At 49.9% G+C, this 27,091-nt stretch overlaps 1 protein-coding gene across 1 annotated transcript; it reads right to left on the bottom strand.

The window, feature by feature from the left end:
- Positions 1–294: 294 nt before the first annotated feature.
- Positions 295–13,313, bottom strand: LOC141091450 (cystatin-A-like). Its single transcript, XM_073577019.1, has 3 exons — positions 13,158–13,313; positions 1,383–1,484; positions 295–506 (listed from the first exon to the last, which is right to left on the bottom strand). Exons 1-3 carry the CDS (start codon positions 13,233–13,235, stop codon positions 381–383), a joined length of 306 nt encoding a protein of 101 aa, XP_073433120.1. The 5' UTR covers positions 13,236–13,313; the 3' UTR covers positions 295–380.
- Between the last annotated feature and the right edge of the window lie 13,778 nt (positions 13,314–27,091).

The raw sequence follows: 27,091 nt of genomic DNA on the forward strand, positions 1-27,091 counted from the left end.
TCGCTCTAAAGATCAAAGCTGGTGGGTTCAGTAATGACCCCTTGGCTGCGATCCTTGACATTTATCATTTTGGATGGTCACAAATGATGGTATAAATATACAAATGGCCCTTTGCAGAAAAAAAGGTTCCCCACCCTGACGTGAAGTGACACGTGTCAAATTAGAAAATTTGGGTTGTCATTAACATCAAAATTGGCTGCGGTTGGAAGGGGTTAATGCAGCATAATGCTGGGTTTTACATATCGGATCTGCTGCTTTCATCTTTATCATTAGTTCATCAATTACAGACTCAGCCGAGATGGAAGATTTATTTATTATTCCGCCCATCGGAGTAGGATTTCTGGCCGGTTTCTGTATATATTCTGCATCACATACATCTTTTAAAAAATTGTAATGGCTTCCTTCTTAGTTTTCCCGCACTGATAGCCCGATAGCTGTGGATCTTCTCCAGTATGAGGTAGAGAGACAGATATTTTCAAATGACAGCACTGATCTCCAGTATCGACCTGCGGAGAGACAGACGGACACGTTACACGGGGAGTCCTCCGATCACTGCTCAGTGCACAAACCCTTATATAAAGTATCCTGACATCCCATAATGTGATCAGTGTATGACCCAACGTGTCTGTATGTATCCTGACATCCCATAATGTGATCAGTGTGTGACCCAACGTGTCTGTATGTATCCTGACATCCCATAATGTGATCAGTGTGACCCCAGTGTCTGTATGTATCCTGACATCCCATAATGTGATCAGTGTATGACCCAACGTGTCTGTATGTATCCTGACATCCCATAATGTGATCAGTGTGACCCCAGTGTCTGTATGTATCCTGACATCCCATAATGTGATCAGTGTGACCCCAGTGTCTGTATGTATCCTGACATCCCATAATGTGCCCCTTCTCATATCCCTCGCTTGGCCCTGATAAAATAATAAAGCCTATACTTGACTTCCGCTCTTCCTGGGGCTCCGATGCTGTTGTTGTGACATGTGACCCCAGCACCCAATCAGCGCCGGCGCCACTGTCTCCGCCTCTTGACGAACTGAACAGGAAGAGGAAGTCAGGGATCAGCTGCAGGCCGGACTTCCTCTTCATGTTTGATTTGTCCGAAGGCGGGGACAGTGATGCCGGCTCTGATTGGGTGCTGGAGTCATGTGTCACAACAACCTCTCGAGAGCCCGGGGAGAGCGAGTGCCGACACCGCGGGAACAACGCCGGTACGGAAAGTGAGTGTAGGCCTTATTATTTTATCAGCACCAAACATTTTGATCAGGAAGGGGCGGACCTAGTAATGGATTTCACTATTATTACGGAGCGCCCTCTGCTGGATACTTATCACCTCCGGCCACCAGGACGCTGCTTTGTAGATCACTTACTTTCACGAAGTAGATTCTTCCAGACACAATTTGAGTTTTGTAAACCAGAGCCTTAAACTTTGAGGCATTTTTCCCGGATTGTTTTAGAAACTGAGCCTTTACCTGAGGAGAAGGAAAAAAGAACAGAAAATCTTGTTAGTTTGTATGTAACCACTTCTCCAGGGTACGCTGTGTGAATGACGCCCGACACAAGGACCGGACAGTGTGAACGTCTCCCCAGGTTGCCGCGTATCTGGTAGTGGACAGGAGCGGATCTGACTTCTACAATTCGGCAGATTTGCTCAAATTCAATTTAGTTGTCACCAAACTTGTTTGTTGCCAATTAATTCTGATCTGATTGTGGATAAACCAGAGCCGCTTCACGCTGAGGTTCGGCCGTAGCTCCAAAGTCTGGCAGGAAGAGTTGTCAGAGGGGCGGTGGTAGTGAGGGACAACCAGCAGACGCCCAAGACAGCAAGGCGTAGACCCAAATCCAGGACTGTCCGCTGTATCCTGCTGTGTGTGGGACTGTTGGCACTAGAGATGAGCGGATGGATTCATAGGTCTCTGGTCCAGGGTCCACGTCAGTGGTGCCTGACACATGGACAGGAGACCGTGAGCCTCCTGGCGCCCCTGTGGCTTTGATCCCCCAGGGCAGGCGTGACGTCATCTGTGTGTCTGGCTCATCTCTAGTTGGGACCTGTGGATTATTATTTTTTGTTCTTCATTCACAGTCGGAGCCGTCAGAACTTTCTCATCTTTATGTAGCGTCACTGTCACAGATCCCCCCGCTGACACCGGTATGTCACGGACGGAGGGATGCGACGCACTGCCGACACACGGCTATCACAGGCGCAGGGGGGGTTTATCGTAGTTATCCCACTGCTGGCACCATGTGACAAAAAAATAGCAAGCTAGTCTTGCCCTAACACTTTATCGCAGGGGGGTTATTTTGGATGTCCCACCACTGCTAACACTTGTAACGGGGTCTTCTGTGCTGTAATACCTCTTACATTACCACCCCGTTTCTCAGGAGGTCCACTCTGCTTTTCCTCACTTCTGAATGAAGGACGCTGGTTCGAAAGGCTTTGTAACTCCATGTATTTCCAGTGTGACAACATTTTACTCATCTAATACAAAAGAACACCAGGCGCACAGCAATATAATGAAACACAGGGTGCAATAGCAGTAGTGGAAAGTAAATAGCACAAAAACAAAAAGAGCACTACTGTAAAAAATAGCACACCACAATATCATTTGATTAAAGCTATATAATGATACATGCTTTATTGGCACACAAAAATATTAAAACACAATTAAAACCAAAAGTACATATCTACTCAGAAAAACAGCCAAGGCCCAATATGTACAAAATGCATGGCATATATCTGACAAAACATGGACCCTAAACCTGATGGCTCATGAGGCATATAATACATATAGAAACCAGGAAAATAAAAAAACCTGGTTTAACGGTTTAACCCACATGAATGAGAAGGATAACCCTCATGATATAGAGCCCCCCTCAAGAATAACACCCAAGCCAGTACAGTAACTGGAGATGATGGTGGAGACAAGAGCCCCATGAAAGCCTGAAGGAAAATAAGAGGTTTAGTTTACCAGATGTGCGTGTATATAGCATGACCAAAAACCCCCCTGAATCAGAGCTCCGAGTAGAAGAAAACCATGGTCCCACGCGTATCGCCCTGCCAGGTGTGCCAATAAAGCTTGTATCATTATATCGCTTTAATCAAATCATATTGTGGTGTGCAATTTTTTACAGTAGTGCTCTTTTTGTTTTTGTAACATTTTACTCATCGGTCTCAGAATATATATACATACAGAGGGCAGGATAAGCAATGTGTGTCGTGCCAGTAGATAACAGGCTCCAATTAAGACGCCAGACGTACATTACAATAGCCGTGGGAATTATAAAGGTTGGGGGAGGTCAGAAGTGGTATATCTTGTTTATCTCTGCCCAGGGGATCGCAGTCGGTCGGTTGCTGCATTAAGGGCATACATCTCCTATTCGGTGTGCTGGGGTTTCTGTAACACGGCTCCCCCTTTTCAGCGACGCGATCGGCATACACAGTCTGATCCTTAACGGATCGGCTTGGGAGTGACCGAAGTCTATGGGGTTGGTACAAGTTCCATTTGTCGACTTAGTCCATCGGCATTACCATTTTGTTTGCCGGGTCTGTAGTGGATGGTGAAGTCTAGAGGTTGTAGGGCTAAACTCCACCACAGTAATCTAGCGTTGTCTCCAGAGACTCGATTAAGCCACACTAGGGGATTATGGTCCGTTAGGAGGGAAAACTGTCGTCCATACAAATATGGTTGCAACTTCTTGAGTGCCCATACTACTGCCAGGCACTCCTCGATGGCCGCATAGCTTACTTCGCGGGGCAATAGTTTCCGACTCAGGTAAGCAACCGGTTGGTCTTGACCGTCCGGCCCGACTTGGCTTAGCACTGCCCCCAACCCAAACATGGAAGTGTCTGTGTGAACCATGAAACGTTTAGTTGGATCGGGTGCGGCCAATACCGGGGTATTTGTGAGGGCTTCCTTTAGCTGGCGGAAGGCTTCCTCACACTCGGGGGTCCAGGTTACCTGGCAGGGGAGGTTCTTACGAGTCAGATCAGTGAGGGGCTTGGCTACGCTGCTGTAATTGGGGACAAATTTCCTATAATGCCCTGCTTTCCCTAGAAACACCATGACCTGGGTTTTAGTGCGTGGGGTGGGCCATTTGGCTATGGCCTCAATCTTGGCTGGTTCTGGTCGCTGTTTCCCACTTCCCACATTCCTAAATACTGAACCTCTGCTTTGCCCACGTGACACTTGTTGGGGTTCAAGGTGATTCCGGCCTTGTGGATCCTGTCCAATACTGTCTCTAGGTGATTTAGATGTTCATCCCATGTCGCGCTGTAGATGGCGATGTCATCCAGGTAGGCACAAGCATAGTCCTGGAGACCATCCAGAAGCCAGTCAGCCAGCCTCTGGAAGGTCGCAGGGGCATTCTTCATCCCGAATGGCATAACTCGAAACTGGAATAAGCCGAACGGGGTGACAAATGCAGAATTGGGAATAGCATCAGGACTTAGGGGGATCTCCCATAGCCATTGCATAGATCGATGGTGGTCAAATACTTTGCCCCCGCCAGCCGGTCTAACAACTCATCCACACGCGGCCTGGGATATGCATCTGTCACTGTTTTCTCATTAAGCTTGCGATAGTCTACACAAAACCGGGTAGTCCCATCCTTCTTGGGCACTAACACTACGGGGGATGCCCAGGGACTATCTGACTCTTCAATGACCCCTAAACGCAACATTTCTTGTATCTCTTGTCTCATCCCTTCTCGTACAGACTCAGGGACGCGGAAGGGGGGTTGTCTCAGGGGGGTCTGATCCTGGGTCTCAACCTTGTGTTGTGCCAGGCCGGTGTACCCCAGTCTCTCTGAAAACATCCTCTGCCGCTGCCTCAACAACACCTCCGCCTGCTGTCTCTCCCGGGGCCCTAGGTTTTCTCCCAAGTGTACCTGGTCCCATGTTTTAGACTGAGTCCTCTCCCCTAAGACATCAGGCAAGGGGAGTCCTGCTAAATCCTCTGCTTCGGGTGCACAGATGGCCACTACCTCTTCAGGGCGCCCCAGGTAGGGCTTCAGCATATTCACGTGGAACATGCGGATAACCCTGGGGTCGTCACAATCGGCGACATTGTAGGTGGTGTCGGCTATTTTCCCCACTACCTGGTAGGGCCCCTGCCATGCAGCTTTGAACTTGTTCTGCCTAGTTGATTCTAACACCAGGACCTTTTGTCCTATCTCAAAGGTGCGTTCTCTGGCCCTCCGATCGTACCATACGCGCTAGTGCCATTGGGCCGCCTGCATGTTCCCACATACAGCCTGAGTCAGCTCCTGTAGGCGGTCCTGGAATTCCAGCACATAGGGCACAATAGGTATCCCTTCTATGGTTCCCTCCCCTTCCCAGTCTAGGGGTCCCCTTACCCGCCTCCCGTATAACAGTTTGAATGGGGAGAACCCCGTGGATTCTTGGGGCACCTCCCGATAGGCAAACAGGAGGTGTGGCAAGAATTTCTCCCAGTCCCTGTAGGTCCTGGTAAAAGTCCCAATGAGTTGTTTTAATGTTCCGTTAAAACGTTCACACAACCCATTGTGTTGTGAGTTCGTTTTCCCCTTCACCATTGAGGTCTGATGAACTCCCTCCTCTGGTGAAGGAAGGTAGTGGTGCTGATTACAAAGCACCTGAGCAGAATGATGATGACTGGGTGACTGGGATCGCTGACTGGATATAAGGCGGCCGACGCCCTTCTGGCTTGCGGGTGATTCCTCTGAGGGATTCTTGGAGACCAGTCTGATTCCTGCTCCTCAAAAGCTAAGTTTTCTGCTCTACCTTTTGCATTTGTGCTTTTGTTTTGTTTTTGCCTTGTTGGTCTGGAATTCTGCCTCTCCCTGCTGGTGAGCTGAATTCCTTTTTGCTCTGTCTCCAGATAATACCAGAATACTGATATAGTCTTTTTGAAGCCTAGCGTCTTCAGGGCCTTTTTCTTATCAGTTTATTGGCTCTTGTTTTTGAGAGGGTTTTGGCAGATTGCAGACAGCAGCTTTCCTATTCTTTCCTGTTTAAGTTAGCTTGGGCCCCATCATTTGCTCAGCCTATCTTTCTGTCTGTGTGAGTGTTTTTCCATCTCGCTTCACCGTCATTATATGTTGGGGGCTGCCTATTGCCTTGGGGTCTGCTCTGGGGCAGTTTAGATTTCCCTTTTCTGTCTTTAGGCTATTTAGTTCTCCGGCTGTGATCGAGGGGTCTAGGGCATCGTAGGAACCCCCCACGGCTACTGCTAGTTGTTGTTGTTAGATTCAGGGGTCTGCAATCCGATAGCTGCCAACTTCTCTGGGTTTCTGGACTTAGCTATTATTTCTGGTTTTTGCCTCCTACGGTGACTCATTCATAACACCATTGGTTTGCAGGTGGTACGGGGCGCTTCTAATGGACTTTACGCCGCACAGCTTCCACAGTTGGTTGGTCACCTCTGCTGTAGACTGGGTACCCTGGTCCGTGATAGCCTCCCAGGGAAATCTAACCCGTGAGAAAACCTGGAGCAGGGCAGCCGCCACTGTCTCTGCCAGTATGTTAGGTAATGCAACCGCCTCTGGATACCGTGTGGCATAATCTACCACTGTCAATATATACTTTTTCCCTGACAGACTGGGTTTGGCTAACGGCCCTATCAGATCGACCGCTACTCGGCTTAATGGCTCCTCCACAATGGGGAGGGGGTGCAGTTTAGCCTTGCAGTGATCTCCCCTCTTGCCAATGCGCTGGCATCTGTCACAGGTCTGGCAGTACTTGGGTCGCCCTCCCAGGGCCGTGGAGTACTCGGTACCGGGCCGGTATCAGTGGGATGTGTCACAGCAGCAGTGGCCCGGACTGTGGCCCTGGGCGCCCAAGTGCTGGGGAAATTGTGACTGGTGGAATATAGTTAGATGAATAGTTCATGACACCACCTGTGATGTTCGGCAAGTAAGATGTTAGGCCGACGCTGCTTGCAGATCATCTGGGGCTGGTGATGGGTTGCAGCCAAGATGGTGAAGCTCCCCACAGGTGGAGCTGTAGCCCCAGGGCAGTGTGGATGTAGGGGAAGAGGAGAGGCGCAGGTGGTGTGGAAGTTGGTACCCAGATGTAGCGGTGCTGGGTGTGTTGGCGCAAAAATCAATGGAGGACACCAGGGCTTGTAGTTCCAAAGCTTTACTCACAGTCTGTAGTACACACAGGTGCCGGCCTCCGTGCCATGTCCTCCTGGTCACGGACTCAGCCAACCTCCAGGCAAGATGGAATGCTCCCTTCCAACGCTCCGCCAACATGTGCCTTTCTGAACGTCTCCTCTTATAGCGCCTTTTAGTGTGAAGATCTCCTAGTACTGAGTTACACTGGAGTTCCTCCTAACAGATGTTCCCAAGAACTCTACTTGTACGGCAGACAGCTGTAGCCAGCTTCGGGGACTCCCTACTCCTGAGTCCAGGCTCTCTATCCGTGTTGCTGTTGTGCCCCCAAGTCTTAGATGGGAGTAGTGCATTTACAGCCCACTACTCCACCGGTGTCTGCTGCAGAACCATTAGTGTCCATACAACCTCGGGGACCGGGCTCCGGCCTTGCGCTTAGAACTTCTAGGCAGGGTTCTTCCTCTAACCCACGTCCTCTGTGTTCCCTTGTTCTCCTACGTTCCGTACTTGTCTTTCTTTCCTATGGAAGCTCAGGCTTCAGTTCAATGTCTTTCTCCTTCTTTCCTTTCCCGTGCCAGCAGACCAGGGTCACTCAGGTCTGCTGCAGCACTCCTTCCTCCATCCCTCTCTCCTAGGGATCTTCTTTCCTCACTCCTCTCTGAGTGACTTCCTCCCTCAGTCTCTCCGACTGACTGACTGACTGACTGCCCTCAAATCCTAATCCTTCCCACTCTTTTATGTATTCTCAACTCCACCCACCTCCCAGCACGTTTCGTGTTCCAAGCAGGGAGCCACTCTAAGCAAGAGCCGCAATGTGGCTTTGCTGAACTACCCTGTTGTGTGGGGTGTGGGTGTTGGAGCGTGGTCAGGAGTTCCCACCTTACCTGGATGGTGGGGCACAACACTTTAGGAGAAGGTGCAGTACCTCTGTGGCGACTGAGCCTCAGGGGCGCCACATACTGACGAACATCATAGGTTACCCCCGGCCAAAAGAAGTTTTGTGTCAGACGTTGCCTGGTGCGACTAATGCCGAGGTGCCCGGCCAAGGGTATGTCATGAGAGATTCGCAGTAGCTCCTGCCTATACTTCTTGGGAACTACCAGCTGTAGTTTTATAGTGGGGCTCGTCCCTGTGTGGCGCTGCTCTGTAACCTGGTAGAGGAGTCCCTGATGCCATACAAACTGTTCTCCTTCCAGTACTCCTCTCCCCTCCGGTGCATTCCCACGATACCCCTGTAATGAGGGATCCTCAAGTACCTCCCTTTTAAACTCAGCTGGGGTGGCCCAAGAAATGTGTCTGGCTATGGGGATACATGTAGGCCTGGGGTGTCTTACCTGTCTTGTCTCCGGGTGGTCACAGGATAGGTCTAAGCCAGAGGGGCGACAGAGAATGCAGACAACATGGGCCCCCAGTTATTTCCCAGCAAGACGTCCGCAGGCAAATCCTCCATCAGGCTGACCTCAACAAGGCCATCCCCAACTCCCCAGTTCAGGTGAATCCTGGCAGTGGGCATTTGATGTATGGCTCCCCCTGCTACACGGACGGCCACTGTCTGGTCCGTCTTCTCTTGGTCCCGGACGAGATGAGGCTTCACAAGGGTCAAAGTTGCTCCGGAATCTCTTAGTCCCTGCATACATTTCCCATTAACCCACACCGCCTGTCGATGCTGTTGTCGATTATCTGCCCGGGCTGCCTGCACGGGGTCTACTTCATGCAGCACTTCCTCCATCTCTTTCATCCCCGGATTAGTCATAGCCCCCAATGCCGGGTCAGCTTCACCCTGGTAGTAGTGTACAGCGGCCCGGTTGATGGTGGCCGTTCCTGCCTTTGGCCACTGGGTACACTGAGTCCGGTTGGGACATTGTCTTTGCAGGTGGCCCAGCTGATGGCAGGTGTGGCATCGCACCCAGGGGGACTCTGGTAAGCCGGGGTTTTAGCTGGTCCCCCGACAATCTTCTGTGGTTTAGGGGCCTCCAGACACATGGGAGGGCCCCTAGTGACAGTTTTTGATCCTGACAACTGAGACCTGGCATCATGATGTTCATCGGCCAGACAAGCCGCCTCCTCAAGAGTCATTGACCGTCTGTCCCGAAGCCATTCTTGTGTCTCGGGGTTTAGTCCAGCAAAGAATTGCTCTAACAAGAAGAGCTGGAGGACGTCCTCCTTAGTGGTTGCTTGGCTCCCTTGTACCCACTGTAGCAGTGACCGCCGTAGTTTACAGGCCCATTCAGCGTGGGTATCTGTTACCTGTTTTATAAGTCCGCGGAACTTTTGGCGGTATGCCTCTGGTGTCAGCGCATACCGGGCCAAGATCACTTCTTTGATCCGCTCATAGTTCATACAGTTCTCATCAGGTACCATGTGATAGGCGTCCGCTGCCCGGCCTATCAGCTTGCTGGCCAGAACCTGAACTCAATCCTCCGACTTCACTTGATGAAGGGCACAATGCCGCTCAAAGTCCTGCAGAAAGCCATCAATGTCTTCCTCTGCCTCCCCCAACTGTCGGAAGGCATTATACTGGATCTTTTTGTGGCTTACTGCTGACGGTACCTGGGCGGAGGCCAGAGCTCCCCCTGCTCACTGACTCTCCTCTCTCCGCTCTGCCATCTCCATCTTGGCTAGCTCTATCTTGGCTAGCTCTACTTTGGTCCGCTCTGCCATCTCCATCTTGGCTAGCTTTATCCTGGTCCGCTCTGCCATCTTTTCCTTCAGATCAGTACGCACATCAGCCATCACCTCTCGTACGATCTCTACTCCAGGGTTTGGGCCATAGAACGCCAGTCTGCTCTTTACTTCCCTCTGGAATTCAGTCTCTTCCACGTTCACATTTGGGGGCGCTGCACTGTCATGTTCCATGATGGCTGCTATCAAATCCACTTTTGTTTTGTTGCTGACGATTAATCCTCGAGCTTCCACCAGGTCTTTTAACGTATTCCTCTTTAACTTCTGGTAGTTGTTTTCCATTCAGACTTTACTCCTATAGACGGGGTATCATATCCCGCTGCTGCCACCAGTGTAACGGGGTCTTCTGTGCTGTAATACCTCTTACATTACCACCCCATTTCTCAGGAGGTCCACTCTGCTTTTCCTCACTTCTGAATGAAGGACGCTGGTTCGAAAGGCTTTGTAACATGGGAACATATAAAAGATCACTGCTACTCCATGTATTTCCAGTGTGACAACATTTTACTCATCGGTCTCAGAATATATATACATACAGAGGGCAGGACAATCAATGTGTGTCGTGCCAGTAGATACCAGGCTCCAATTAAGACGCCAGACGTACATTACAATAGCCTTGGCATTTACAAAGGTGGGGGGAGGTCGGAAGTGGGATATCTTGTTTACCTCTGCCCAGGGGGGTCGCAGCCAGTCGGTTGCTGCATTAAGGGCATACATCTCCTATTCGGTGTGCTGGGCGGTTCTGTAACAACACTCTTCCACGAACTGCGGGGATTTATGGATATCCCACTTTTCAGTTCCACTTTGGAACTCGCAGCTCTCCAGTGCCCCCCTTATCCTCAGGTCAGTCAGGGAATTACACCTAGGATAAATAGTCGCCAGACGGGCTGCTTGTTGTGCATGGGCGATTAGGCCGCTGCAGTGAGGAAATTATCAATGCTTTGGCCACAGCCACCCACTCAGCATATAAGCCCCTTCCGTCACTGTCAGCTAGCCCAACCAGCCAAGACACACCTCGCCGCCACCAGCTCCAGATTTCTCTGCTTAAGTTATAGACTTAATAGAGGGGTTCAAAGCCAACCCAATCAGTAGCCTAATTATCTTAAAGGCATGTGTTCGTTTCTATAGTATGAAGACAGAGCTAATAAATTTATCATGTATTCCCAAAAAAGGTGGGCAGTGATTACACAGACAAACATTGTTACAAAGTTGAGACATTAGATATGTACAATTCAAATATAAAATAAAAGGGATTAACAGCAGAAATTAAACTTACAGTTGCCTAGATGGTCTGTAGGCTAGCCATGTGGCGGGGGGATGGGCAGCAGCCACACGTCGCCCTGCATCTGGATGTCCTTTAGACATGAAAATCTCCAGCTCGTCTGACTAATTTCAGTACCTTATAAGGGAGTACCTTATAGTTTTGGGTTTATGACATCACGAAAGGGGCAGTCTGAAGAGGGTCAGCCCCCTACTCTTGGATTTATAATCAAACTACAAAACTTATAATAACTCTATCTCGTAGAGGGAAGCTCATATAAACACGCACATGGTATCATTCTTTGTAGTTTGTTGAATACAATAATTCAAAACCAAACATGCAGTAGTTATGACACACCTTTTAGGAGTAACCCAGTTCTCAGTTTCTACTGGGGCTAGAACTTAGCAAGGACCACCATAGGGAAGCCGGCTTGGAGTACGTTACCATATGCCAGTTTCATATTTGTAGCACCGACTACCGTCGCACTATGGCTCCTCTAAGATCTCCTATTCCAGTATCCAGTCACATGGCATGAAACAAACAAGACCTTTTCCTGACTAGGGGGGAAGGGAGGAGAATCCTCACTGGAGTCTCAGATTTCACAGAGCTGCAAGCAAAGAGACACTGATGTGTGTGTGGAAGGGCTGTGGGGGAAAGAGGAGGGGGGCCGCAGCTGCGACAGGCAAATCTCATCAGTAGTGTAATAATGGGAGATTCTGGAATGCTCCAGCGAAGCAATATGTCACTTATTACAGTCACTAAACGACATCTGGGTTCTGGTGTGTGTAAAGGCCCTGTCACACTAAGCGATATCGCTAGCAATATCGCTATAACGTCACTGGTTTTTGTGACGTTATAGCGATATTGCTAGCGATATCGCTATGTCTGATACTTACCTCCGAACGCTCCCCCGCTGGTTATCGCTGATCGCGCGAGAACGTCCTGGACCGCTTCTCGTCGGGCGCTTCCTGCTGGGCTTCCTGCTGTGGAGAGACAAGCGACGCGTGGAGCCGGGCGGGAGGACGTCAGGATCGCCGCGTCTGACAGGTAAGTAGCGACCCCCAACCCCTGCGATGTCGCTGGTGAGATCTGCCTGTGTGGCAGCTCACTAGCGACCACTTAGCGATGCACCAGCGATCCATATCATTGTCGGGATCGCTGGTGCATCGCTATGTGTAACCTAACCCTAACCCCGGGAGTTGATATCTGATAGACCCCTCTCCATTACTAACCCCAGGGCTTGATGCAAGCTGTGTTTTTGGACAATTCACTACCGACATTAATTCCAAGTCCCATTAACCCGATTGTCGCTGGACCAGTGAAATTGGGAGGAGCCAGGCAAAGCGCCAGAATTGGTGCATCTAATGTGATTCTCCACTTCTGGGGCTGCTGTGGTATTTTTAGTCTGGGAAGGGACAAATAGCCAGAGAACTTCCCAGCCTGATAATATCAGCCCACAGCTGTCTGCTTTACCTTGGCTGGTTATCAAAATTAGGGGGGGCCCCATATAATTTTTTTAATTTATTTATTAGCTTAATACATGTACAGTAAACTAAATACACACAGCGCTAATTATATATCTCAGGGATATCTATCTATTATCTATCTAGCTATATCTGCACAAACACCTAAAAATCTGTTATTTCTATTCTTCATTCTATTTTTCACACGTATGTATATATTGTCATCTATTGTCATCCGTGCTGCTGGAAAAACATGGACATTATAGGTTATAATGGGTGTGCTTGTGCAGTGTCTCCAGTACGTATGAAAAAGGATGCCACACGTACAGGAAACATGGATGTGTGTAGGTGTCCTAAGTCTGAGGTGCATTAACGGCTCCACAATCCTCCACCTCAGCTTCAGTGATGGCTGCAGGGTCCAAACCGGAGCCAGATACAGGCGTCACTTAAGAGGGAGAAGATGTGGATCCGAGAAGATGTGGATCCGAGAGACCAGAGAGAACTTTAGGAAGAGGAGACCACAAGTATAAAACAACTTTTCCCATTAATGCTGCTGCTAAAACCAAACTTTTATCAGTCTCCCATCCAGAGATGTCAGAAGTAGAAGAATTTAGAAGAAGCTGATAATACCCCATGATGTTACTCACCTTGTTACAGGTAGCTTGTACTTCTGCATTAGCTGGCTTTTCTGAGCCAAATCCACCAACCATACCTTCTGGATCCATCCTGAGTGTGAACTCTGCAGAGTGAACCTAGAAAGTGCAGTCACCTGCTTATATATCCACGGAGAGAACCACTTATCCCCCGCCCTTTATTATCTGACATCACTGAACGCACATTCCTCTGTTGTAATCTATAAAGCCGCCCCCCTCTTAGGATAATGGTTGGAGCTGGTTATACCTGTCTGGTATAAGGGACGCGGCTCGTACATGACTAACATGATTTTAGATATCCGCATTATTCATCATGTTTAATACACTATCGGAATACATTACACAAGATATACAAAAGATGCATAACACTGTGCACATGATGCAATTGGTGAATTCAGGGGTAGGAATGCGTTAGGACAATCCACCACTCTTACACACGTGAACTGTCCGTTGCCGCATCGCTCGCTGGGCCCGGCATATTTAGCAGGGAGAAATGGAAGATTCCACATCTGGGCAAGAAAAACAAAAATGACATCTACACAATGGGAGGAAAAGAACTAAGTAACAGCACATGTGAAAAAGACTAGGATATACTAAAAGATCACAGAATGCACATGAGTCAACAGTGTGATGCAGCAGCAAAAAAAGGCAAAGACAGTTCTAGGATGTATTAAGAGAAGCATCGAGTCTAGATCACATGAAGTAATTATTCCCCTCTATTCCTCCTTGGTCAGGCCTCATCTGGAATACTGTGTCCAGTTTTGGGCACCAGATTTTAAAAGAAACATTGAAAAACTGGAGCAAGTTCAGAGAAGAGCATTCAGGATTGTGAGCGGACTGCAAAGTATGTCCTACTAGGAACAGCTAAAGGATCTGGGAATGTTTAGCTGCAAAAAAGAAGGCTGATAGGAGACTTATTAGCTGTCTACAAATATCTGAAGGGCTGTCACAGTGTAGCGGAATCATCATTATTCTCATCTGCACAAGGAAAGACTAGTAGCAATGGAATGAAAGTGAAAGGGAGAAGATACAGATTAGATATTAGAAAACACTTTTTGACAGTGAGGGTGATCAACGAGAGGAACAGGCTGCCACCAGAGGTGGTGAGTTCTCCTTCAATGGAAGTCTTCACAGAGAGGCTGGACAGACATCTGTCTGAGAGGGTTTAGTGAATCCAGCATTAAGCAGGGGGTTGGACACGAGGACCACAAGGCCCCTTCCAACTCTAGCATTCTTGGATTCTGCAATCTGATTGGATGCCTAAACGGGGAGAGAGAGAGGATGCAACGTCAAAGCCCACATACGCCAACAGAAAACATGAGTCTCCATATTGGAGCGGAAAGCATGATAGGGTATATACATGTGGCCAGAAAATTTACCATAGATGTGAAATCAGATTAGATTAATATGTATAGAGAAAGAAACAGTCAACAGCAGATTCTGCTGCGTTGTACATTCCCATTTTAAGCAATGCAAAATAAAAAACGCTGTGCACATGCTGAGGAATATTACGCGCATTCTGGCACATGAAAAAAATATCTCTCTCCACAAGGGGCAAAACGCAATAGAATCCGCTGGAAATCCGCAAGGAAACCGCAGGAAAACATCATGCATTTTACCCTGCGTTTTCTGGCAAGAGATGCGGATTATCTGCAGAAAAATCCGCAGGCAAATCCACAACATGTGTACAGACCATTAATGTGCATCAAATTTAGATTAACATAGATCGAGGTTCTAGAGGGCTCTGCTAGCATCTTGTGGCTAAATAGTAAGGCCGGGGTCACACTGCGTTTTAGCAGTCTGTTAGATGGACTGCGTTACACCGCGGTATAACACGGTGTAACGCAGTCCGTTAACGCTGCCATTGACCCCCATTATGTGGCGCATGGCGACGCATGCCGTAAAGCGGAACGCGTTCGTGATGTGCCGTCATTCACTGACGGAGCCTCAGATGCGGGCTGCAGCGTCTGAGGCTCTGTCACCACTAGCGCTGATAAATCATCAGCACTAGCGGGTACAGCATAACGCGATCGCATTATACTATACCGTTAACGCAGCCCGTCAACGCTATGCGTTGAATGGGCTGTGTTAACGCTTTGTGAACCTAGCCTAATATTGCATGTTTCAAAAGGGTGAAATATATTTCTATAAGGAAACAATCTATATATATATATATATAATTGAATGTATGTGTGTATCACCAACCAATCACGAAGCATCCCCGGGAACATAAGCTCCCAGCCATTGTCTGCCCCCCAGAAAAGAGCAGAGAGCATGACAGAAATGAATCACCCCCTCCCTGCCCATATACCCAACACACATCCTCCATCCCATAGGCACATTTTCCCTCTTAAAGGGATCATTCTCTACGATTCTATGATTCTATAGTTAGAGTGATCAATGAGTGGAACAGGCTGCCACGAGAAGTGGTGAGTTCTCCTTCAATGGAAGTCTTCAAACAGAGGCTGGACAGACATCTGACTGGGATGATTTAGCGAATCCTGCTTTGAGCAGGGGGTTGGACCAGATGGCCCAGGAGGTCCCTTCCAACTCTACGATTCTATGATTCTATGATTCTATTGGTATGGCAGTCAAGGCAAATCCATCCAGTGCTTTGGTTCTGACCCCAGGCCTCTCTTAAAGGGATCTCCGGTATGTAAGTTAGGGCAAATCCACTCAGCGCTCTGATTCTCACCCCAGGCTAACGGGATGATGTGGGATATTAGGGGTAGTAGTCCGGTGGCTCTGGCTGACGGGATGATGTGGGATATTAGGGGTAGTAGTCCGGTGGCTCTGGCTGACGGGATGATGTGGGATATTAGGGGTAGTAGTCCGGTGGCTCTGGCTGACGGGATGATGTGGGATATTAGGGGTAGTAGTCCGGTGGCTCTGGCTGACGGGATGATGTGGGATATTAGTGGTAGTTGTCCGGTGGCTCTGGCTGATGGGATGATGTGGGATATTAGTGGTAGTAGTCCAGTGGCTCTGGCTGACGGGATGATGTGGGATATTAGGGGGAGTAGTCCGGTGGCTCTGACGTTTGAGGTGCACTCCGTCCGCATCTATTCCCCCTCTAACCTCCAAATGGCTGTCATCTACCGCCCCCCCAGAACTAGCCATCTCCACCTTTCTCGACCACTTCACCACCTGGCTACTCCATTTCCTTTCTGCTGACATCCCCACCATCATCATGGGCGACTTCAACATCCCCATTGACACTTCCACCCCGGCTGCCTCTAAACTTCTATCGCTCATGGCTCCCCTCGGCCTCACTCAATGGTCCTCTGCGGCCACTCACAAAGATGGTCACACGCTGGACCTTATCTTCACCCGTCTCTGCTCCCTCACTAATCTCAATAACTCACCCCTCCCCCTGTCTGACCACAACCTACTGACATTCTCTTCCCTCTCCTCTCCTACTGCGCAACCCCCGCTCCATAAACTCGCTCACCCTCACAGGAATCTCAAACACCTCAATTTACAATCACTTTCTGAGTCCCTTATCCCTCTTACAGACATAGCTTCCCTTCATGACACAGATGCTGCTGCCACTTTTTATAACACCACAATAACAGCAACACTTGATTCGGCTGCCCCCCTCACGCAGAGCAAAGCTCGAACAATCAACAGGCAGCCCTGGCTGACCAGCCTGACCAAAGAACTGAGACGGGTTTCCAGGGCCGCTGAGCGGAGATGGAAGAGAACCCATTCTACTGAGCACTTCAGCACATACAAGCAGTCCCTTGCCAGCTTTAAGTCAACGCTCTTGTGGCGCCCCTGAGGGTTCAGACGCCACAGAGGTACTGCACCTCCTCTTGATGTATGGTGCCCCACCATCCAGGTAAGGTGGAGACGCCTGACCACACTCCAACACCTGCATCCCACACAACATAGTAGTGTAGCAAAGCACCCTTTGGTGACTCCCTGCTTGGAACACGAAGAGTGCTGGGAGGTGGGTGGAGCTTAGTCTGCACAAGAGAGCGGGAGATGATTGGAACTAGGGCAGTTAGACTGACGAGGAGTCAGAGAGAGGATCCCCTGAGTGGGATAGATGAAGGAAGTGCTGCAGCAGACCTCAGTGACCTGGGTCTGCTGGCACAGGAAAGAGACATTAAGAAAGCCTAATCCTCCATAAGAAAGATTGATTTGTATGGAACGTAAGGAGAAGAAGTGAACTATGGATTAGGGTTAGAGCAGAGCCCTTAATCAAGTTCTAAACGCATCGCCGGGGTCCGGTCCCCGAGGATGTATGGATACTAATGGTCCTGCGACAGACACCGGAGGAATAGAAGTTGTCACCACTTTATTCCCACACAAGACTTGGGGGCACAACAGCAACGTGAGTGAGTCGGGACTTTGGAACTACATGCCCTGGTGTCCTCTACTTTTTCCTGCGCCAACACACTCAGCATTGCTACATCGCTGTGCCTGACACCGCACCATCTATGTCTCCTCCCTATCTCTTCGCCTACACTGCCCTGGGACTACAGCCCTGCCTGTGGAGGGCTACACCATCATTGCTGCACCACACCATCTGTCCCAGAGGATCTGTCTGCAGCGTCGGCTTAACATCTTCATTGCCAAACACCACAGGTGGCGTCACGAATCATTCACTCATAAATTTTAATCATCATCCACACATTCAACATTCCCCTTTTACAATGGACGCCCAGGGCCACGGACCGGGTCACAGCTACCGTGACATCTCCCATTGAACTCCACGGGCCCGGTACCGAGTACCCCACTGCCCTGGCACAGTGAGGGCGATACATTTTTGGCATCACGAACAGGATGACGAAGCCCGGTGCCACCGGGTTCTGTGTGCCGAAGATTAATTGGACTTAATTGCTGAGAATGTGCAAAATAACCAAAATTATAGACTGTAAAATGGACTCTCAAAATGGCCGCCGGCGCGGTGAAGAAGGGCGTGACAATATGGGTGGACCTAAGAAAAGAGCGCAAACTGTCCTGGGCCTCCCCTGCCTAAACTTCTGTGCTACAGCAACATGGCCCACCCCCAGAGGGGTTCGTATACTGGCCTGGTATGGAGGAGTAGGAAGAAGACGCCACCCCCAGAAGGAGGCGCAAAGCCCTGTGGTGGGAAAGGAGCCCGGTAAGGAGAGAGAACGCCAGGACGCCATATTGGGAGAAGGAAGGAGGCCCGAAGAGTGCGAGGAGGTTGAGCTGAACTTCCCCGGCGCAATGGCTGAAGGCTCCAACCTTGCTTCCACAATGGACCGCCAGCAGCTGGAGGACAAGATTGCTGACACACCGCCTGCGGCTGAGACAGGAGGCTCTCTGGACCCTGAACCTGCAGCGCGCCAAGGCAGGGCCCACACCAGCGGTACCTTCACCACCGGTACCCACTGCCGATGCACTGGTTCTCCCTCAGGCAGCATCTGTGGAGACTGCGGCCGCTGCGATGCAATCAGCAAAGCCTGTCACCGGGATTCGAATCCCTGGGGGGGAAACACCTGAACCCCTAGTGGTAGTGCCCCTGTCCACTGTGGGTAGAGGCCGGTCCCGGGAGGAGGAGGAGACGGAGGCCAGATGCCAACAGACCATCCGCCAGCTAGCAGCCGAGCAGAGGGAATGGGAACAGTGGAAACTGGCAGTGCTGGACCCTGACATGGACCGGAAAGAAAGGGTCCGTGCCGGTCACTACGGTCCCCGGGACTCAGCAGGATGGGTCAGATCCTGAATGTTAACCAGGAACGGGGGTTTGGCTTCATCTCGGACCCCCAGAGGATCTCTGACCTCTTCTTCAGCCGGAGGGATGTAGAGTCCCACCTCCGGAGGGGACACCCAGCTCGTGACTTGCACCCGGGAGAATATGTTACTTTCACCCGGCATGAGGGGCTACGTGGCTGGTATGCCCTGAATGTGCGCCGCATACCGGAGGACTTCATCGCGGCCTACAAGAGGGAAAATACTTATGCTACCCCAGCAGGAATACCTCCCACTGTGGTAATTGTACCCGTCAAGGTTAAGCAAGCCACCTTTACTCCGGTACAACACCCGCTGGTACACGTCACCACCCCTGCTGTACTACAGTCAGCAGTCAAACAAGTAACCACCTCCTCCTATGTGCAACCTTCAACAGGAAGAGGAAAATCAGAAGTTCTCCCCTGGAAGCAGCCAAAGAAACCAGCTTCCACCACCCCAGGAGGAGACCACTATTAAAGAACATTCCCCAAATAACTAACTGTTACCCAGCAGGGTATGTATTAGCACCGTTGTGCCTTTTTGTTTTGTTAATCATGTTTTTGTTCTTCCAGTTTTCTTCAAGTTGCCTAGTTGCATTGGCAGCATTTTTACTGAACTGCAGTGATCATGAACTTGGAATGCATCAAAAACTGTATTTGTAAATAGTTGCGCCTCTTGAGGTGTCCTCTCTTGGTTTTACATAAGTCTTTTGAAGATAAGAACTACCTCAACCTGGAGCATTGCTCCAACCCAAGGACACTGCAAGAGATCCCGGCTGGGAGCGGTGTCCAGCACTTTCAAGAATTATTGATGTCTTAATGTGAAGTATTATATAATGTGCCATATAAAAATGTTGATAGTAATATCTAGGTATTTGATTAGGAGTGAATATTTTGACTAAATGGTAGTACTTTAATAAAGAAGTTAAATTTGAATAAAGATTTGAATACAGGTGACGAACCAGGCATCAGCGGTTGTCACTCAAGGTCTAAAGGAAGGAGAGTATAGAAAATGTGAAAGACAAAAGCAGAAGAATATGTGTAGATGATAATACTTGAACTGATACCATAGCACTTAAAATTAGGTAATATAGCTTTTAATATATATTAAGTATAGATAGTTAGTTAAATTGTTTGCAACGTTCAAGAATCAGTGCCTCCCAAACTGGGAAGTTTAGATAAGAATTGTTTATTAAGCATTTCAAAAATTTTTGTATGTTCCTTATTTTGTTCTATCTTTGTTTTACTTGCAGCCCGCGGACGTGCCGCCATCTACTCCACCACCGCCAGCACCTGGACCCGCTATTCCGGTAGATGTCCCCGCAACGCCCCACAGCTTCGGGCCTGTAACGGAACCGGAGCACCGCCAGGAGGTCCCAGGTATGACCGCACATGGGAAGGCCCTGGGGTGCGCGCCCGTAGTGGCGGCGGGACAGGTCGTGTTGGACCTTGTCTGGGACCGGGATGTTAGTCCCAAGGGGGAGACACCTGAACCCCTTACAGTGGTACCGCGAGCCCCAGTGGGTGAGAGCAGGTCCCGGGAGGAGGGAGAAGAGACTGAGGCCCGTTGTCGGGCTACCCTGTGGCAGCTGGCAGCTGAGTACCAGGAGAGGGAGCAGAGGAAGATGGCTGTGCTGGGCCCTGATAGAGATCGAAAGGAGAGAGCCCGTGCTGGTCACTTTGGTCCCCGGGATGCAGCTGGATGGGGGCAGGTTCTGAACGTGAACCAAGAGAAGGGGTTCGGATTCATTGCGGACCCCAAAAGGATCAGCGACCTGTTCTTTCACCGGCGAGACGTGGAGCCCCAGCTAAGGAAGGGGCATCCTGACAGGAACCTGCAACCCGGGGAGTATGTGACATTCACCCGGCGTGAGGGACTCAGGGGGTGGTGTTATGATTGAGTCACCGTAGGAGGCAAAAATAGAAATGCTAGCTAAGTACAGAAAACCAGAGAGGTTGGCAGCTATCGGATTGCAGACCCCTGAACCTATCAACACAACTAGCAGTAGCTGTGGGGGGCTCCTACGATGCCCTAGGCCCCTCGATCCCAGCCGGAGGACTAAATAGCCTAAAGACAGAAAGGGAAATCTAAACTGCCCCAGAGCAGACCCCAAAGCAAAAGGCAGCCCCTTACATATAATGACGGTGAAGCAAGAAGAAAGAACACAACACAGACAGAAAGATAGACTGAGCAAAGACGGGGCACAAGCTAACTAGGATAGGAAAGGACAGGAAGGCGGCTGTCTGCAATCCGTGAAAAACCCTATGAAAATAAGAGCCAACAAACTGACAGTGAAAAAGGCCCTGAAGACGCTAGGCTTCAAAAATGCTATGTCAGTACTCAGGAATATTCTGAAGACAGAGCAACCAGCAAAAGGAGATTCAGCTCACCCCAGCAGGGAATGGCAGAATCCAGAAAAGCAGGGAAAACAAAACACAAATGCCAAAAGGCAAAGCAGAAAACTTAGCTTTAGAGGAGCAGGAATCAGACTGGTTTCCTAGAAGTCCACAGAGAAATCACCCGCAGGGCAGAAGGGCGTCGGCAGCCTTATATCCAGTCAGTAACTCCACTCAGCCAGTCATCATCATCAGACTCAGGTGTTTGATAATCAGGCTCACTACCTTTCTTTACCAGAAGAGGGAGTTCCTCGGGCCTCAGTAGTGAAGGGGAAAATGAACTCACAACAGGGTGGTATGCCCTGAATATCCGCCGTATTCCAGAGGAATTTATCGAAAGGTACAAGCCGAAGCGATCAGTTGCTGCCCCTCCACCCATGGCTACCATCCAGACCGTTCCTGTACCGGTTCCTGAGAAACCAACTGCCCCAGTACCAATACCAACCTGGCAGCCTAAGTTGAAATTCACCAATTTAACACCTTGGGAAGAAAAGTACGTGAAGATCGTCAACAATTACTTTGGATCTGAAGGCAGTTCCAGAACCCCAGGAGGGGACCACTACTAGAAGAATTGCCACAATCTCGTTACCCAGGAGGGTTTGTTGCACCAGTTGTGCCTTTTTCTGTTTTTCATCATGTTGCCTAGTTTTTGATTGGCAGCGTTGTTTTCTGTTTGGAACTAAGGAGATCATGAACGCTGAGTGATCCAAAACTTTGTTGTAAATAGTTTGCACCTCTTTAGGTGCCCTTTCTTAGTTTTACATATATAGACACTTTGCGAAGATAATGTTTTCTGCATGGACACTTTTCAAAGAATGATGTCTACCTCAAAGACACTGCAAGAAATCCCGGCTGGGAGCGGTGTCCAGCACTTACAAGAATCTTTGCAATGTTTTATTGAAAAAGTATTTGATAATGTGTTTTATGAGAATGTTGATAATTGAGAAATAGCTTTTATATATTGAGAATTAGGAATGTCTGATATAGAAGTGAGCAATGTGAATAAAGAATTGATAGAGACAGGTGACAGACCAGGTATTTGAGGTCAGTGTCTTGTGTCTAGTAGAATGAGAGAAAAATGAGAGTAAACTGACAGAATAAGAGAAGGTAATAACGAAATGTGTTACAGAGAATAGCACTTTGAAAGTAAGTATTGCACTTAGAATTGAGAAATAATTGCACTGTTTAACATAGAATTGTAGATAGGATTGTTGGTAACGTTCAAGAAGAGTACCTCCTATATTAGGATGTTTAGAATAAGAAAAGTTTATTATGCATTACAAAATTTTTGTATGTTTCTTTGCTGTATGCTTTGTTTACCTTGCAGCCCGTGCTGTGTTTAACGGGGGGTATGTGGTGCCCCTGAGGCTCAGTCGCCACAGAGGTACTGCACCTTCTCCTAAGGTGTAGTGCCCCACCATCCAGGTAAGGTGGGAACTCCTTGCCACCCTCCAACACCTGCATCCCACACACAGGATAGTTCAGCCGAGGACCAGATTGCAGCTCAGTGCTAGTGGGTAGCAGAGCACCTTTCGTGGATCCCTGCTTCGTAACACGAGATGTGCTGGGAGGTGGGTGGAGTTAGTATAAAAAGAAGGGGAAAGATAGATTTACAGGTCAGTCTGACTGGGGGTCAGTCTGACAGGAGGTCAGGCTGGGGTGAGTCCCAGAAAGTGAGTCGGACGGGAGGCCAGGCAGAGGAAAGACAGTCAGTCAGGAGAGGCTGAGGACTGGTCTTAGTGGAAGAGCCCCCGAGGAAAGGACAGAAGAAGGAGTGCTGCAGCTGCCTCAGTGACCTGAGCCAGCTGGCATGGGAAAGGAAGGAGAATGAGAGAGACGTAGAACTGTAACCTGCATTTCCATAAGCGAGAGAAAGACAAGTACGGAACGAAGAGGAGAGAGAACAGAGAGGAGGAGTGGGTTGGATAGGAACCCTGCCTATAGGTTCTCAGCGCAAGGCCGGGGCCCGGTCCCCGAGGTTGTATGGACACTTATGGTTCTGCAGCAGACACCGGTGGAGTAGTTGGCTGTAAATGCGCTACTCCCATCTAAGACTTGGGACACAACAGCACTTGAATAGAGAGCCGGGATTCAGGAGAAGGGAGTCCCCGAAGCAGGCTACAGCTGTCTGTCATACAAGTAAGGTTCTAGGAACATCTGACAGGAGGAACTTCAGAGAACCACAGTACTGGAGCTCTTCACACTAAAAGGCGCAATAGAGGAATCGTTCAGGAAGGCACATGTTGGTGGGGTGCTGGCGGGAAGAGTCCTATCTTGCCTGGAGGTTGGCTGGGCCTCTGCCCGGAGGAGACGGTACCGAAGCAGGCACCTGTGTGCACTACGAACTGTGAGTAAAGCTTTGAAACTGCAAGCTCTGGTGTCCTCCATTCATTCCCGCATCAGCACCGCTACATTTGGGTATCAACATCTACACCATTCGGTGCCTCTACTCATCCATCGCACCTACACTGCCCTGGGACTACAGTTCTACCTGTGGGGAGCTATACCATCTTTGCTGCATCACACCATCAGTCCCAGTGGATCTGCAAGCAGCGTTGGCTCAACATCTTACTTGCCAAACACCACGGGTGGCGTCACTAACTATTATTACATTAAACTACATTACAAACATCACCGCCATTGATATTGGGGGCCCAGGGCCACGGACCGGGTCGCCGCTGCTGTGACACATCATCCCCCTGACACCAGCCCGATACCGAGTACCCCACAGCCCTGGGTGAAGCCAGCGAGGGCAACCCAGTAGTAGTCCGGTGGCTCTGACGGGATGATGTGGAATATTAGTGGTCGTAGTCCGGTGGCTCTGGCTGACGGGATGTGGGATATTATGGGTAGTAGACCGGTGGCACTGACGGGATGATGTGAGATATTAGTGGTAGTAGTCTGGTGGCTCTGGCTGACGGGACGATGTGGGATATTAGGGGTAGTAGTCCGGTAGCTCTGGCTGACGGGATGATGTGGGATATTGGTGTTAGTAGTCTGGTAGCTCTGGCTGACGGGATGGTGTGGGATATTAGGGGTAGTAGTCCGGTGCCTCTGGCTGACAGGAAGATGTGGGATATTAGGGGTAGTAGTCCGGTAGCTCTGGCTGGCGGGATGATGTGGGATATTAGGGGTAGTAGTCCGGCGGCTGTGATGGGATAATGTAGGATATTAGGGGTAGTAATCCGGTGGCTCTGGCTGACGGGACGATGTGGGATATTAGTGGTAGTAGTTTGGTGGCTCTGGCTGACGGGATGATGTTGGATATTAGGGGTACTAGTCCGGTGGCTCTGGCTGATGGGTGATGTGGGATATTAGCGGGAGTAGTCCGGTGGCTCTGGCTGATGCAGTGATGTGGGATATTAGGGGTAGTAGTCCGGTAGCTCTGGCTGGTGGGATGATGTGGGATATTAGGGGTAGTAGTCCGGCGGCTGTGACGGGATAATGTAGGATATTAGGGGTAGTAATCCGGTGGCTCTGGCTGACGGAACGATGTGGGATATTAGTGGTAGTAGTTTGGTGGCTCTGGCTGACGGGATGATGTGGGATATTAGCGGGAGTAGTCCGGTGGCTCTGGCTGATGCAATGATGTGGGATATTAGGGGTAGTAGTCCGGCGGCTGTGATGGGATGATGTGGGATATTAGGGGTAGTAGTCCGGTAGCTCTGGCTGGCGGGATGATGTGGGATATTAGGGGTAGTAGTCCGGTGGCTCTGGCTGACGGGACGATGTGGGATATTAGGGGTAGTAGTCCGGTGGCTCTGGCTGATGGGTGATGTGGGATATTAGCGGGAGTAGTCCGGTGGCTCTGGCTGATGGGTGATGTGGGATATTAGGGGTAGTAGTCTGGTGGCTCTGGCTGATGGTTGATGTGGGATATTAGCGGGAGTAGTCTGGTGGCTCTGGCTGATGGGTGATGTGGGATATTAGGGGTAGTAGTCCGGTGGCTCTGGCTGATGGGTGATGTGAGATATTAGCGGGAGTAGTCTGGTGGCTCTGGCTGATGGGTGATGTGGGATAATAGGGGTAGTAGTCTGGTGGCTCTGGCTGATGGGTGATGTGGGATATTAGGGGTAGTAGTCCGGCGGCTGTGACGGGATGATGTGGGATATTAGGGGTAGTAATCCGGTGGCTCTGGCTGATGGGTGATGTGGGATATTAGCGTGAGTAGTCCGGTGGCTCTGGCTGATGGGTGATGTGGGATATTAGCGGGAGTAGTCCGGTGGCTCTGGCTGATGGGTGATGTGGGATATTAGGGGTAGTAGTCCGGTGGCTCTGGCTGATGGGTGATGTGAGATATTAGCGGGAGTAGTCTGGTGGCTCTGGCTGATGGGTGATGTGGGATATTAGGGGTAGTAGTCTGGTGGCTCTGGCTGATGGGTGATGTGGGATATTAGGGGTAGTAGTCCGGCGGCTGTGACGGGATGATGTGGGATATTAGGGGTAGTAGTCCGGTGGCTCTGGCTGACGGGACGATGTGGGATATTAGGGGTAGTAGTCCGGTGGCTCTGGCTGACGGGATGATGTGGGATATTAGGGGTAGTAGTCCGGTGGCTCTGGCTGATGGGTGATGTGGGATATTAGCGGGAGTAGTCCGGTGGCTCTGGCTGATGGGTGATGTGAGATATTAGCGGGAGTAGTCCGGTGGCTCTGGCTGATGGGTGATGTGGGATATTAGGGGTAGTAGTCTGGTGGCTCTGGCTGATGGGTGATGTGGGATATTAGCGGGAGTAGTCTAGTGGCTCTGGCTGATGGGTGATGTGGGATATTAGGGGTAGTAGTCCGGTGGCTCTGGCTGATGGGTGATGTGAGATATTAGCGGGAGTAGTCTGGTGGCTCTGGCTGATGGGTGATGTGGGATATTAGGGGTAGTAGTCTGGTGGCTCTGGCTGATGGGTGATGTGGGATATTAGGGGTAGTAGTCCGGCGGCTGTGACGGGATGATGTGGGATATTAGGGGTAGTAATCCGGTGGCTCTGGCTGATGGGTAATGTGGGATATTAGCGGGAGTAGTCCGGTGGCTCTGGCTGATGGGTGATGTGGGATATTAGGGGTAGTAGTCTGGTGGCTCTGGCTGATGGGTGATGTGGGATATTAGGGGTAGTAGTCCGGCGGCTGTGACGGGATGATGTGGGATATTAGGGGTAGTAGTCCGGTGGCTCTGGCTGACGGGACGATGTGGGATATTAGGGGTAGTAGTCCGGTGGCTCTGGCTGACGGGATGATGTGGGATATTAGGGGTAGTAGTCCGGTGGCTCTGGCTGATGGGTGATGTGGGATATTAGGGGTAGTAGTCCGGTGGCTCTGGCTGATGGGATGATGTGGGATATTAGGGGTAGTAGTCCGGTGGCTCTGGCTGATGGGATGATGTGGGATATTAGGGGTAGTAGTCCGGTGGCTCTGGCTGATGGGTGATGTGGGATATTAGGGGTAGTAGTCCGGTGGCTCTGGCTGATGGGATGATGTGGGATATTAGGGGTAGTAGTCCGGTGGCTCTGGCTGATCAATCATAGAATCGTATAGTTGGAAGGGACCTCCTGGGCCATCTGGTCCAACCCCCTGCTCAAAGCAGGATTCGCTAAATCATCCCAGTCAGATGTCTATCCAGCCTCTGTTTGAAGACTTCCATTGAAGGAGAACTCACCACTTCTCGTGGCAGCTTGTTCCACTCATTGATCACTCTAACTGTCAAAAAGTTTTTTCTAATATCTAATCTGTGTCTCCTCCCATTCAGTTTCATCCCATTGCTTCTAGTCTTTCCTTGTGCAAATGAGAATAAAGTTGATCCTTCTACAATGTGACAGCCCTTTAGATATTTGTAGACAG

Source organism: Dendrobates tinctorius, unplaced genomic scaffold, assembly GCF_039654945.1.
Source record: "Dendrobates tinctorius isolate UK_male_01 unplaced genomic scaffold, ASM3965494v1 ptg000054l, whole genome shotgun sequence".
NCBI lineage: Eukaryota > Metazoa > Chordata > Amphibia > Anura > Dendrobatidae > Dendrobates > Dendrobates tinctorius.